The 14,438-nt window shown below is 46.1% G+C and overlaps 1 protein-coding gene across 2 annotated transcripts in view; it reads right to left on the bottom strand.

The window, feature by feature from the left end:
- scamp5a (secretory carrier membrane protein 5a) overlaps positions 1-14,438 on the bottom strand; it is a 61,849-nt gene that overhangs the window by 21,161 nt on the left and 26,250 nt on the right. For both annotated transcript variants that reach the window (XM_068015434.1, XM_068015435.1), the window contains 2 exons: positions 4,439-4,595; positions 2,312-2,413 (listed from right to left, as the gene is read on the bottom strand). In XM_068015434.1, coding sequence (XP_067871535.1) covers positions 2,312-2,413; positions 4,439-4,595 — 259 coding nt within the window. The remainder of the gene's footprint in view (positions 1-2,311; positions 2,414-4,438; positions 4,596-14,438) is intronic.

Below are 14,438 nucleotides of genomic sequence, written 5' to 3' on the forward strand. Positions count from 1 at the left end.
CCTGTCCCTGACCAATGACCTACTTAACCGAAGGGGTATGACTGCCTCCTGGAACCAAGTGTCTAGGTAACTCTCTTCCTCCCTGATGTCCCACAACGTCTGCAATTCAGAATCCAGCTTAGCACGCTGAGCTAAGTTGCTCAAGCTGTAGACTCTTTCCATAGATATGGGCCGGAATTTTACGCTGGGCGGACGGGAGCTGGACTCCGATGTAAATGTCAGTGCCGCTCCCGCCTAGCCTGGGGATCCGTCCCGTATTTTACGGATCCCCAGGCTTCAATTGGCCTGAGCGGGAATTCCACCCACTTGAGGGAGGTGGTCCCGCCTCAGTGAGCTGCCGGCCAATCAGCAGGCTGGCAGCTCTTAGTCTCTTAGGTGCGGTGGCCACTGCTGGGACTTCAGCCCAGCCGACTGAGGACAACGCAATGGAACCGGGACTGAAGGCAAGTTTGGGCAGGCTCACTAGGGGAATCAGTCATGCCCTGGTGAGGCTAGGGTGGTCGTTGGGGGGGGGGGGGGGGGTGGAGAATAAAAGGGGCATCTTGGATCCCAGGGTTGGTTTGGGAGGCAGGGGTGGCCCTCAATCGGGCACCCTGTGCCTGACTGCCAGCCCCCCCCCCCCCACCCCACGCTGCGGAAAGGCCGACAGCTATAGCTGGGTGGCCTTTCACGTCCCCGGCACATCCGCTTGCCACGGGTAAAATACCCGTGGAGGCAGGCGAGGGCCCTTAAGTGGCCACTTAAGGGTCTTGATTGGCCGCGGGCGGGCAGCTTCTCACCCCCCACCGGACCTCCGTAAACTTGGTCGGAGGCGGAATCGGGGCGGTTAGGCCTCCCACAGCCTGCCGCTCAATTTTACGCCACCCCCACGCCACCATCCAACCCGTTGGGGCGACGTAAAATTTCGGCCATGGTGTTCGGGACTGCAATGCATTCCACAAACTCCCACATGTTCCAGTCACGGTCCACCAGCTGCCCTGCCATGTCTGTCTAACCTTATTTATTTAATTAAATTAGTTAGCTAAAGTAATAGCAAGTTACAGTCTCCTAGATCGGAGACAAAATAACACTCACTAGCTACTGGAAGAAATACAAAAGTAAAAAAAAAAAGCCTTCTCCCTCTTCGCTTGCATCAAATTCCTAACTTAGCACTTGGCTCACAAAGCACCCTGCTCCCAGATCACTCTGTGCTTCCCACTCTAATATTTCTTTAGTATTAAAATACTTTTCAGACAAGTGAGTTTCAGTGTGTTATACAGCCATTATTTAATCCAAGATATGAAATTTGGAGTCCAATGTTTCAACAAAAATGACATTAGGGACAGTCCTTGATATGACAGCTTCACAAGACAGACAAAAATCACTGGGTTATCACATCCAACAGGTTGCAATTGTTAATCTGGCATGAAGGCCTTCAATACTTTGTGTAAATTGAATAGGCATTTGCTATTGAGCAGTGCCACATTCCTTGGCTCATAATGGAAACAATATTTTAGCACAACTGAGTCAGATTATCAGTGATATTTTGAAGTTTGTTGGTAACAGCTTTGTCCTACTAATATTTTGAGTTAAAGATTCCAAACTTGAGATCAGGGTTGACTCACTAGCAGCTCAGCTACCCGCACTGTAGACTGTTCTAGATATTATGATGGAAGCTGGCTGCTGCAAAGTGCAGTCTCCAAGGTACACCTAGGGGACTTTGGATTATAGTCAGAATTGTACCTCTGTACCTACAACAGCAGCCGTTCATGATCATTGGAAATGACTTGGAGGACACCACAGCTATATGGAATGCCCTTCTGTATGAAAGAAACATTTCTTGATTAAATAGTTGGGCTGAATGGCCTGTTGCAATACTCTACATTCCATGTAATGTAGTGAAATAGCCGAAGGCGATTCATAAACAGGCACATAAAAGTGAGGAAGACGACTGGAGATGTGAGCGTAGGCGTGGTTAAAGAAGCATGTTTTAAAAGGAGGTTTTTGAAGTTTGGGGAGAGGCGCAGCAAGGAAGCAAGGGTTTGGAGGAGAATTCTACAACATGGGAACAAAATGGTGGAGGTGCACAGTAAACAAGAGTTGGTAAACCCAAGTCCACCATTACATTTTTAGTGATAGCCAACTAAGATTCCAACTTCTAAAGTTTTGTAGCCCGGCTAATAATTGGGTACTCTTTGATTACTTAACTCTGAATGGACCCCTTGATTGACCTGCTTTTCATCTAAGACAGGTTTAACTGAGTGGCAGCACATACCAGCAATACTCAGGTCTTTACATACTACAACTGGTACAAACAAAAATTGATCCTTACCAGACTCCCCAGCCAGGGATTCCCACTGCTTGAATAATACTGATCACCAGCTGGGCCATGAATGTGAAGAAGAATGCCATAAAATTGAATGAACTATCTGACCTACAAGTGCAAGCATAGGACAAAAGATATTATTAGTCAACAACCATTTACTGGCTCTGCAGCTTCATGATAAAATAGCCTGTTTATGCCCAGTAACGATACAACACAGCTGGATCACAAAGGGTCAGCACAGAATTTAGCCTTCATTTGAAATACTAGCTTAAAAAGTGGAAAAGGCAAATCTCCACTATACTGCAGCTGCAGTCAGGGAGAGAAGAGTCAGAAAGCTGAGCAAGAACAGTTAACTCTCAAGGCAACTCAAAGCAAAGCTGCACATCAACCAGATTATTAAATCTAGGCCAACTTGCTCACCTAAATTTGACTGTTCTTTAGCAATCTTAAAACATAGTTGGTTAAATTACTGAAATGAAAGTCGCCAATGAAGCCCTGACGTGGATGGTAAATAAAAGGTTAATTTTGCCAGCCTATACATAGATTATATGTACAAACTCCGTACTATATAGAACTCGACAGGTTCTCATATCCAAGTTTTATTTGCATTTTTCCATATGGTACTCGATATCAAAATACTCCCAGTTTTCTTCTGCATAAAAAAAAACATACCTGGGAACAGTTGAAATAAGTTAACATGGATTTAGCACGTTTCTACCTCCTTTTCAAAAAAATTTGTCATATTTATAAACAGGTTTCAAATTAAGATTAGTGTGCGTAAAATTAGCATAATCAAATCAAATCAGACAACAGCAACTCCACTAGATAAGATGGAACATTTGTGTAGCTTGACTGTGAAGGCAGGGAGGATGGAGAGAACAGGAAAAGTAGCAAGTATCAGGGTCAGTCCCAACCAGAACAGTCGATGATTATGGAGTGGAACTGATCAACTCGGTATCACAGCTGGGAGAGGACGTACAGCAGCATAGTGGAAAATAAGCAAAGATAATAGTTCTAAAAGTATTGCCTCAACAGTCCTCCTCCTAAACAAGATAAAATTGGTTTGGGACTTGTATGCTTTTTCATACCAATTCCATTTGTTTTCTGCACTAAGAGCCTGTATTCAGATGCAGACATCTGGCACTTTTTGGCATGAGAACTAGTGTGCCATCAACAATCCTGGCATCTCGAACATAATTTCAGGCGAAGAAATAATCCCACTGCATGACCCAAGATAAGAAAAATGTGATTCAATTAATATGGGATTGTGTGTCCTCAGCCAAATAAAAATGGAAATAGAAAGCATACAGCATTAGAGTTAGAAATGAATCTGAAGCCCCACTGACATGGGAGGTTTTAATAATCAGTACTGAAAATTACAGTGAAAAGTAATTTAATTTAGTTAGCTCAGCACTCTGGTAATTTTCCACTCGCTGTAAATCACCTTCTCTGGTTAACTTTCATTAGAAATCCTCAGTCTTTTTTTCCCTCCTAAATGAAACTCTACTTCACTGTTTGCACTTCAGTGGAAGTCTCCCCTGCTCAGTATAGATGAATGTGCAATGCATGGAGTTACCAATGTACTGGGCCTTTTCATCCGCAGCTGGCTACCGTAGTGTGCTCCATGCAATCTTAGGGTTGTTCCATGCTGCTGCCTCTGTGACATCAGTGCTTATATCTCCTAAAGTCCAGTCAACTGCTCCAGTGGGACCTCCCCTGAACTCCATTAAACTACAGAATTATAGAGTTTTTAAAAAAGTGCAGGGCAGAGTCATAAGTCAGTGCCAGCTTGCTGAAAGAGCTATCCACACAGTCCCATTCCCCTATTCCTTCCCCCATTTTCTTGTTCAAAATGTTGATTCACTGTCCTCCTAAAAGTGATTATTAATTCGGATGTCATCACTATTTCTGATAAGGCATCCCATGTCCTTACAACTCTGCAAGAATAAAATTCTCCAAAACTCTCCCTTTGTTTTCTGCCTTTTAGTGGAAAACTCGTAAGCCAGTGCAGTTTTTCCTGAATTACCCGTCATCTAGAAAATCTATAGACGAAATATCTGATGAAAATGTCCTAACTTTCTCATCCATGTGAATGGGGCTGAGGAAAAATGAGTGATAGATCAGAGTACTTACTTGAAGGCCTTGTAGATTGGTCTAAACCAGCAAACATAAGAGCATGGCGTGAACAGAATCAGCCAGAGAAAGGCCAGTCCAAAGTTGACAGCTCCACCTCCTCCAATCAACCAAGCTAGACAGCCAATCAGATTCACTGCAAGTGTGATGCTGTTCACTGCAACAAAGTATCAATAGCACACAACAGCCAATGGTCATTCACATTCCAGGCAACACTAACATGGAGGTCAGCATTTCCACAGGTACGGCAATGATCCAATTAGCAAAGCTGTGATCAAAGGCTCCTCAATGCATTATGCCAGAGAACTTGTCCACCAGTTTTGAAGAAGCCATCTTCTGAGCATGCACATGAAAATTCCACTATAATGGCTGCAGTTGCCTGGTATTTGGACATTACATGAAGCCCTAGGACCTCCAGTACTAGGCCAGTTAATTTTAATCTGAAGCTAAACGGAAACTAAAAAATTGCCACTCTTGTCCTCCTAACCCCTCCATAAAAAAGTACATCATTCAGGATCGATCGAGATATGGGTTTGTGGTGTGTGTGGAAGATGTCCATCACTTGAAGAACAATGACCACAACACCAGAGGAAATTAAGAGCCAGAACAGCAGTCAATCTGCGCATGACAACTATTACCGGATGATATAAATAGAGACAGCAACATTTATCATATCTGAGGATTGCTCCACCTGGAACCTCTGTACATGTCATCAATAACAATCTGATTGAGTTGCCCAGTAAACATGTGAATGCAATGGCCCTTAAACTTGGCCCGAGCTTCTTCAATGCAAGGAAAGTAGCAGTGATCTTTGTAGTCTGACTATCCCTATTCGCAATGCAGCTACTGCAATAGAAACTTGCAGGTTGACAAGTTAGAACATGCCACTATTTTCTGGAGGAGTGCTGGTGCAATACAAAAAGGAATTCTTCTGATAGCCTTAGAAGCAACATGTCCATAACAATGATGCTCCATATAGTCAGAAGCAGCTCTCTACCTGGGACAAGGTGTCAGAAAATACCTAGCAAGTCATTGATGCAAGCCTTAAAATAGCCCAGATACCCTGAAGATCCCTAGTGCAGTACTTGAATACTGCATGGAATGACACAGGATTTACATAAGGCCCAACTGGTCTATGCTGGTATTTATGCTCCACACAAGCTAATGCTGGAGTGCAAGACACTGCTTGAGGTCATGGCTCTCCCAAGAACTCTGGTTGTGGCACAAAAAAAAAGCTACACTGAGCCTGGCATTTCTCATTATTTTTGTCGAGTGAGTTAAGGATGTGTGGGGTGAGGGGGAGGGGGCGGGAGGTACAAAGGAGGCTCTTTCATAACCATCCTTTTCACAGAAGATCTATTAACTCTGTTTCTCTCTCCACAGATGCTACCTGACCTGCTGAGTATTGCCAGCAGATTTTATTTCAGATTTCCAGCATCCGCAGTATTTTGCTTTTGTCTTTTCACCGAATACAAGTTTGGCTGTCTTCAAATTGTAAAAAGGTGCCAGCAGTTGCTCTATCCATCTCACAAAATAACACTCTCACCATTACGTAGCTGCAATAGCTGTTGCTGTATATCCCAGCGGAATGACACCAAACACAGCCCTGCTAGTCTAAGGAGCAATACATCAAAAGCTACGGATTTCACTGCCCAGATAAATTAACAGAATAGTTAGATACTCTAATACCCGATTAATCTAACCTGCGCTGTGGAGGAGGAGTATTTGTATTAAACTTCAGACAGTTAGAGGTCCCAGTGCAAGAAGCAAGGACCCTTTAAGGAGCTAAAAGAAAAAAAAAAGTGGTGCAACAGCGTTGGATACAAGAGCAGGAGGCCATCTCTGCCACAATAATTGTGTGCACTTTCAGCAATGTGGCTTCCTTTAACTGGAAGCAGGGCTATATCTCTACAACAGTATGTGGAGGGTTATAAGAAAGTAGCAGCCATCTTATCATCGGTATTGTCAGAGAGGAACTGCATTTTAAGAGAGCTTGCTTTTGTCTCATTACCTGCTACAGGCTGTACATGGCTATCTGACTCATGCCAATCTGCCTTCCATTAATTTACCTCCGTGACTTTCTTTGTTTTTTTTCCAATTACTTGAGAGAGGGCATCCTGAAAAACATCGAGACTGTCCTTTTTTTTTTAAAAAAAAGGACAAACTCTCTTTCTTCCTCAATATTAAATGCAAAAGGACTCCACCATCAAAGGCTTGCCTGACAGCTAACTAATCTCACCACGTACAATGGTTTAAATGGCGTAAGTAGTTCATGCATCAGCGTTTTTCAGTTTTTAAGCACATCAAAAGGACACTATTAAAACCGCTAAGCTGTGGTTTTGTTTGTCCATCATTCTAATTCAGCTACTCTAGAAGTTCAGTAAATATTTAATGTATAATATAAAAGCAAAATACTGTGGATGCTGGAAATCTGAAATAAAAACAAGAAATGCTGGAACCATTCAGCAGGTCTGGCAGCATCTGTGGAAAGAGAAGCAGAGTTAACGTTTCGGGTCAGCGACCCTTCATCGGAACTGACAAATATTAGAAAAGTCACAGGTTATAAGCAAGTGAGGTGGGGGTGGGGCAAAAGATAACAAAGGAGGTCTAGATTGGACCAGGCCACATAGCTGACCAAAAGGTCACGGAGCAAAGGCAAACAATATGTTAATGGTGTGTTGGAAGACAAAGCATTAGTACAGATTAGGTGTAAATACACTGAATATTGAACAGCAGCAAATGCAAACCTGAAAAAAAAGTGGGTAAGCAAACTGAACAAACTAAGATGAAATGAAATAAATGCAAAAAAAAAAATTGTAAAAAATGCAAAAATGTAAAACAAAAAGAAAAAAAAAATAACTAAAAATGAAAGTAAAATGGGGGGCTGTCATGCTCTGAAATTATTGAACTCAATGTTCAGTCCGGCAGGCTGTAGTGTGCCTAATCGGTAAATGAGATGCTGTTCCTCGAGCTTGCGTTGATGTTCACTGGAACACTGCAGCAATCCCAGGACAGAGATGTGAGCAGGGGGGAGTGTTGAAATGGCAAGCAACCGGAAGCTCAGGGTCCTGCTTGCGGACTGAGTGCAGATGTTCCGCAAAGCGGTCACCCAGTCTGCGCTTGGTCTCCCCAATGTAGAGGAGACCACACTGTGAGCAGCGAATACAGTATACTACATTGAAAGAAGTACAAGTAAATCGCTGCTTCACCTGAAAGGAGTGTTTGGGGCCTGGGATAGTGAGGAGAGAGGAGGTAAATGGGCAGGTATTACACCTCCTGCGATTGCAGGGGAAGGTGCCATGGGACGGGGACGAGGTGGTGGGGGTAATGGAGGAGTGGACCAGGGTGTTGCGGAGGGAACGATCCCTTTGGAATGCTGACAGGGGAAGGGAGGGGAAGATGCGACTGGCAGTGGCATCACGCGGAGGATGATCCTTTGGATATGGAGGCTGGTGGGGTGAAAAGTGAGTACAAGAGGAACCCTGTCACGGTTCTGGGAGGGAGGGGAAGGGGTGAGGGTAGAGGTGCGGGGAATGGGTCGGACACGGTTGAGGGCCCGCTCAACCACAGTGGGGGGGGAAATCCTCGGTTGAGGAAAAAGGAGGTCATATCAGAAGCACCGTCATGGAAGGTAGCATCATCAGAGCAGATGCGTCGGAGACGGAGAAACTGGGAGAATGGAATGGAGTCCTTACAGGAGGTAGGGTGTGAAGAAGTGTAGTCGAGGTAGCTGTGGGAGTCGGTGGGCTTATAATGGATATTAGTAGACAACCTATCCCCAGAGATGGAGATAGAGAAGTCGAGGAAGGGAAGGGAAGTGTCAGAGATTTAATGTATATTTGCAACATTTTGCCTATTTTTTTGCCCCTCTTGGAGATGGGATTGCTTGCTCCTATCAAGCAAGAGGAAACCTCAATCCCTTTGTGCGTTATTTAAAAGAATTGCTGGGATTCAAACTGCTAGGCCTTGATGGGAGTAAAACCATAATCATAGCACAGGCATAGAGTGAGCGAGAAAGAGAACAAAAAAAGGTTTTGGGGTGTAAACATGCAAAAGCTTTCAAGTGAAGTGAATTGAGGACGGTCAGCACATATCAACAGCACTGGTTTCTATTAAACTAAAAGCAAAATACTGCGGATGCTGGAAATCTGAAATAAAAACAAGAAACACTGGAAATACTCAGCAGGTCTGGCAGCATCTATGGAGAGAGAAGCAGAGTTAACGTTTCAGGTCAGTGACCCTTCTTCAGAACTGGCAGATATAAGAAATATAAAAGATTTTAAGCAAGTAGAGCAGGGGTGGGGCAAGAGATAACAAAAGATAAGGTGTTGATAGGACAAGGTCACAGAATAGCTGACCAGAAGGTCATGGAGCAAAGGCAAACAATATGTTAATGGTGTGATGAAAGACAAAGCATTAGTACAGATAAAGGTGTTAATGGACTGAAAACCGAACAGCCACAAGCACAAACATGAAAAAAAAGAGTGGGTAGGCACAGTAGAAACAAACTGAACAAACTAAAATAACACAAAAAATAAGAAAAAAAAAATGAAAAATAAAAGTAAAATGGGGGGCCAGTCATGCTCTGAAATTATTGAACTCAATGTTCAGTCCGGCAGGCTGTAGCGTGCCTAATCGGTAAAAGAGATGCTGTTCCTCGAGCTTGCGTTGATGTTCACTGGAACACTGCAGCAATCCCAGGACAGAGATGTGAGCATGAGAGCAGGGGGGTGTTGAAATGGCCAGCAACTGGAAGCTCAGGATCATGCTTTCGGACTGAGCGGAGGTCTTCCGCAAAGCGGTCACCCAGTCTGCGTTTGGTCTCCCCAAATGTAGAGGAGACCACATTGTAAGCAGCGAATACAGTATACTACATTGAAAGAAGTACGTAAATTGCTGATTCACCTGAAAGGAGTGTTTGGGGCCTTGGATAGTGAGGAGAGAGGAAGTGATTAGGCAGGTATTACACCTCCTGCGATTGCAGGGGAAGGTGCTGTGGGAAGGGGACGAGGTAGTGGGGGTAATGGAGGAGTGGACCAGGGTATCGCGGAGGGAACAATCCTTTCGGAATGCTGACAGGGGAAGGGAGGGGGAAGATGCCTTGGTTAGTGGCATCACACTGGAGGTGGCGGAAATGGTGGAGGATGATCCTTTGGATGTGGAGGTTGATGGGGTGGGAAGTGAGGCCGAGGGGAACCCTGTTGCGGTTCTGGAAGGGGAAGGGGTGAGGGTAAAGGTGCGGGAAATGGGCCAGACACGGTTGAGGACCCTGTCAACCACAGTGGAGGGGGGGATCCTCGATTGAGGAAAACGTAAGACATATCAGAAGCGCTGTCAGAAAGGTAGCATCATCAGAGCAGATGCGTCGGAGACAGAGAAACTGGGAGAATGGAATGGAGTCCTTACAGGAGGCAGGGTGTGACGCGAGAGATGGTGGCTTAGTGGTATTATCACTGGACTAGTAACCCAGAGACCCAGGGTATTGCTCTGGACACATGGGTTCGAATCCCACCACGGAAGGTGGAAATTGAATTTAATTAATAAGTCTGGAATTAAAAAGCTAGTCTAATGATGGCAATGAAACCATTGTCGATTGTTTTAAAAACCCATCTGGTTCACTAATGTCCTTTAGGGAAGGAAATCTGCTGTCCTTACCTGGTCTGGCCTACACGTGACTCCAAACCCACAGCAATGTGGTTAACTCTTACATGCCCTCTGAAATGGCCTAGCAAGCCATCCAGTTGTACCTAACCACTACGAAGTCAATAAAAAGGAATGAAACCGGACGGACCATCTGGCATCACCGAGGCACCGGAAACGACAACGGCAAACCCAGCACTGCTGACCCTGCAAAGTCCTCCTTACTAACATCTGGGGGCTTGTGCCAAAGTTGGGACAGCTGTCCCACAGACTAGTCAAGCATCAGCCTGACAGTCATACTCACGGAATCATACCTTACAATGTCCCAGACACTGCAATCACTATCCCAGGGCATGTCCTGTCCCACCGGCAAGACAGACCCACCAAGAGGTGGCGGCACAGTGGTCTACAGTAGGGAGGGAGTTGCTCTCAACATCGACTCCGGACCTCATGAAGTCTCATGGCATCAGGTCAAACATGGGCAAGGTAACCTCCTACTGCCCTCCCTCAGCTGATGAGTCAGTACTCCATGTTGAACAGCATTTGGAGGAAGCACTGAGAGTGGCAAGGGTGCAGAATGTACTCTGGGTGGGGGACTTCAATGCCCATCACCAAGAGTGGCTCGGTAGCACCACTACTGACTGAGCTGGCCGAGTACTAAAGGACATAGCTGCTAGATTGGGTCTGCAGCAGGTGGTGAGGGAATCAACAAGAGGGAAAAACATACTTGACCTTGTCCTCACCAATCTGCCTGTCGCAGATGCTTCTGTCCATGACTGTATCGGTAGGCGTGACCACCGCACAGTCCTTGTGGAGACGAAGTCCCACCTTCAGATTGAGGATACCATCCATCGTATTGTGTTGCACTATCGCAGTGCTAAATGGGATAGATTTCGAACAGATCTCGTAATGCAAAACTGGGCACCATGAGTCACTGTGGGCCACCAGCAGCAGCAGAATTGTACTCAACCACAATCTGTAACCTCATGGCCCCGCATATCCCCCAACTCTACCATTACCATCAAGCCAGGAGACCAACCCTGGTTCAATGAGGAGTACAGGAGGGCATGCCAGGAGCAGCACTAGGTATACCTCAAAATGAGGTGCCAACCTGCTGAAGCTACAACACAGGACTATCTGCGTGCCAAACTGCGTAAGCAGCATGCGATAGACAGAGCTAAGCGATCCCATAACCAATGGATCAGATCTAAGCTCTGCAGTCCTGCCTCATCCAGCCGTGAATGTGGTGGAGTATTTAAACAATTAACTGGTAGAGGTGGCTCCACAAATATCCCAATCCTCAATGATGGGGGAGCCCAGCACATCAGCGCGAAAGATAAGGCAGAAGCATATGCAACAATCTTCAGCCAGAAGTGCCAAGTTGATGATCCATCTCGGCCTCCTCCTGAAGTCCCCAGCATCACAGATGCCAGACTTCAGCCAATTTGATTCACTCTGCGTGATATCAAGAAACGACTGAAGGCACAGGATACTGCAAAGTCTATGGGTCCTGACAATATTCCGACAATAGTACTGCTGAAGACCTGTGCTCCAGAACCTGCCGCGCACCTAGCCAAGCGGTTCTAGTACAGCCACAACACTGGCATCTACCCGGCAATGTGGATAATTGCCTAGGTATGTCCTCTAAACAAAAAGCAGGACAAGTCCAACCCAGCCAATTACCGCCCCACCAGTCTACTCTCAATCAGCAAAATGATGGAAGGTGTCATTAACAGTGCCATCAAGCAGCACTTATTTAGCAATAACCTGCTCAGTAATGCTCAGTTTGGGTTCCGACAAGGCCCCTCAGCTCCTGACCACATTCCAGCCTTGGTTCAAACATGGACAAAAGAGCTGAACTCAAGAGGTGAGGCGAGAGTGACTGCCCTTGACATCAAGGCAGCATTTGACCGAGTATGGCATCAAGGAGCCCTAGCAAAACTGGAGTCAATGGGAATCGGGGGAAAACTCTCTGCTGGTTGGAGTCATACCTAGCACAAAGGAAGATGGCTGTGGTTGTTGGAAGTCAATCATCTGAGCTCCAGGAATACACTGCAGGAGTTCCTCAGGTTAGTGACCTAGGCCCAACTATCTTCAGCTGCTTCATCAATGACCTTACTTCAATCATAACGTCAGAAGTAGGGATGTTCGCTGATGATTGCACAATGTTCAGCACCATTCGCAACTCCTCAAAATACTGAAGCAGTCAGTGTAGAAATGCAGCAAGACCTGGACAATATCCAGGCTTAGGCTGATAAGTGGCAAGTAACATTTGCGCCACACAAGTGCCGGGCAATGACCATCTCCAACAAGAGACAATCTAACCATCTCCCCTTAACATTCAATGGCATTGCCATCGCTGAATCCCCCGCCATCAACATCCTAGAGGCTACCATTGACCAGAAACTGAACTGGAGTAGCCATATAAATACCGTGGCTACAAGAGCAGGTCAGAGGCTAGGAATCCTGCAGGAAGTAACTCACCTCCTGACTCCCCAAAGCCTGTGCACCATCTACAAGGTACAAGTCAGGAGTGTAATGGAATACTCTCCACTTACCTGGATGGGTGCAGCTCCAACAACACACAAGAAGCTCGACACCATCCAGGACAAAGCAGCCCACTTGATTGGCACACTATCCACTAACATTCACTCTCTCCACCGACGTACAGTGGCAGCAGTGTGTACCATCTACAAGATGCACTGCAGCAACGCACCAAGGCTACTCAGACAGCACCTTCCAAACCCGCGACCTCTATCACCTCGAAAGACAACAGCAGCAGATGCATGGGAACACCATCACCTGCAAGTTCCCGTCCAAGTCACACCATGCTGACTTGGAACTATATCGCCGTTCCTTCACTGTCGCTGGGTCAAAATCCTGGAACTCCCTTCCTAACAGCACTGTGGATGTACCTACCCACATGGACTGCAGCAGTTCAAGGTGACTCACCACCACCTTCTCAAGGGCAATAAATGCTGGCATAGCCAGTGCCGTCCACATCCCATGAATGAATTTTTAAAAAAGTCTACTTGAGGTAGCCGGTGGGCTTATAATGATGCCTGGTATGGAGGGAAGGTCTTACGAGGAAAGGCTGAGGGACTTGAGGTTGTTTTCGTTGGAGAAGGAGGAGGAGAGGTGACTTAATAGAGACATATAAGATAATCAGAGGGTTAGATAGGGTGGATAGTGAGCGTCTTTTTCCTCGGATGGTGATGGCAAACACGAGGGGACATAGCTTTAAGTTGAGGGGTGATAGATATAGGACAGATGTGAGAGGTAGTTTCTTTACTCAGAGAGTAGTAAGGGCGTGGAACGCCCTGCCTGCAGCAGTAGTAGATTCACCAACTTTAAGGGCATTTAAGTGGTCATTGGATAGACATATGGATGAAAATGGAATAGTGTAGGTCAGATGGTTTCACAGGTCGGCGCAACATCGAGGGCCGAAGGGCCTGTACTGCGCTGTAATGTTCTAATTCTAATTAGTAGACAGCCCATTCCCAGAGATGGAGACAGAGAAGTCAAGGAAGGGAAGGGAGGTGTCAGAGATGGACCATGTAAAAGGTGAGAGAAGGGTGGAAATTAGAAGCTAAGTTGATAAAGTTTTCCAGTTCGGGGCAGGAGCAGGAAACGGCACCAATACGGTCATCAATGCACCAGAAAAAAAAAAAGAGTTGGGGGAGGGGGCCCGAGTAGGACTGGACAAGGAATGTTTGACATATCCCACAAAGACAGGCATAACTAGGGCCCACGCGGGTACCCATAGCAACACCTTTTACTTTAAGGAAGTGAGTGGAGTTGAAGGAGAAGTTGTCCAATGTGAGAACAAGTTCAGCCAGGCAGAGGAGGGCGGCAGTGGATGGGGACTGGTTGGGCCTCTGCTCAACGAAGAAGCGGAGAGCCCTCAAACCGTCCTGGTAGGGGACGGAAGTGTAGAGGGATTGAACGTCCATAGTGAAGGGGAGGCGGTTGGGACCAGGAAACTGGAAATTGTCAAAATGACATAGGGCGTCAGAAGAGTCACGGATGTAGGAGGGAAGAGACTGCACCAGCGGAGAAAAGATAGTCAAGATAGGAAAAAATAAGTTCAGTCGGGCAAGAACAGGCTGAAACAATGGGCCTGCCAGGACAGTCTGGTTTGTGGATTTTGGGAAGGACGTAGAAGCGGGCTGTCTGGGGTTGCGGGACTATGAGGTTGGAAGCTGTAGAGGGAAGATCTCCAGAAGAGATGAGGTCAGTGACAGTCCTGTGGACAGTAGCTTGATGTTCGGTGGTGGGGTCATGGTGTGGGGGAAGTAGGAAGACGTGTGAGAGTTGGCACTGAGCCTCTACAAGGTAGAGGTTGATACGCCATACAACA

Source organism: Heterodontus francisci, chromosome 35 (genome assembly GCF_036365525.1).
Source record: "Heterodontus francisci isolate sHetFra1 chromosome 35, sHetFra1.hap1, whole genome shotgun sequence".
Classification (NCBI taxonomy): Eukaryota; Metazoa; Chordata; class Chondrichthyes; order Heterodontiformes; family Heterodontidae; genus Heterodontus; species Heterodontus francisci.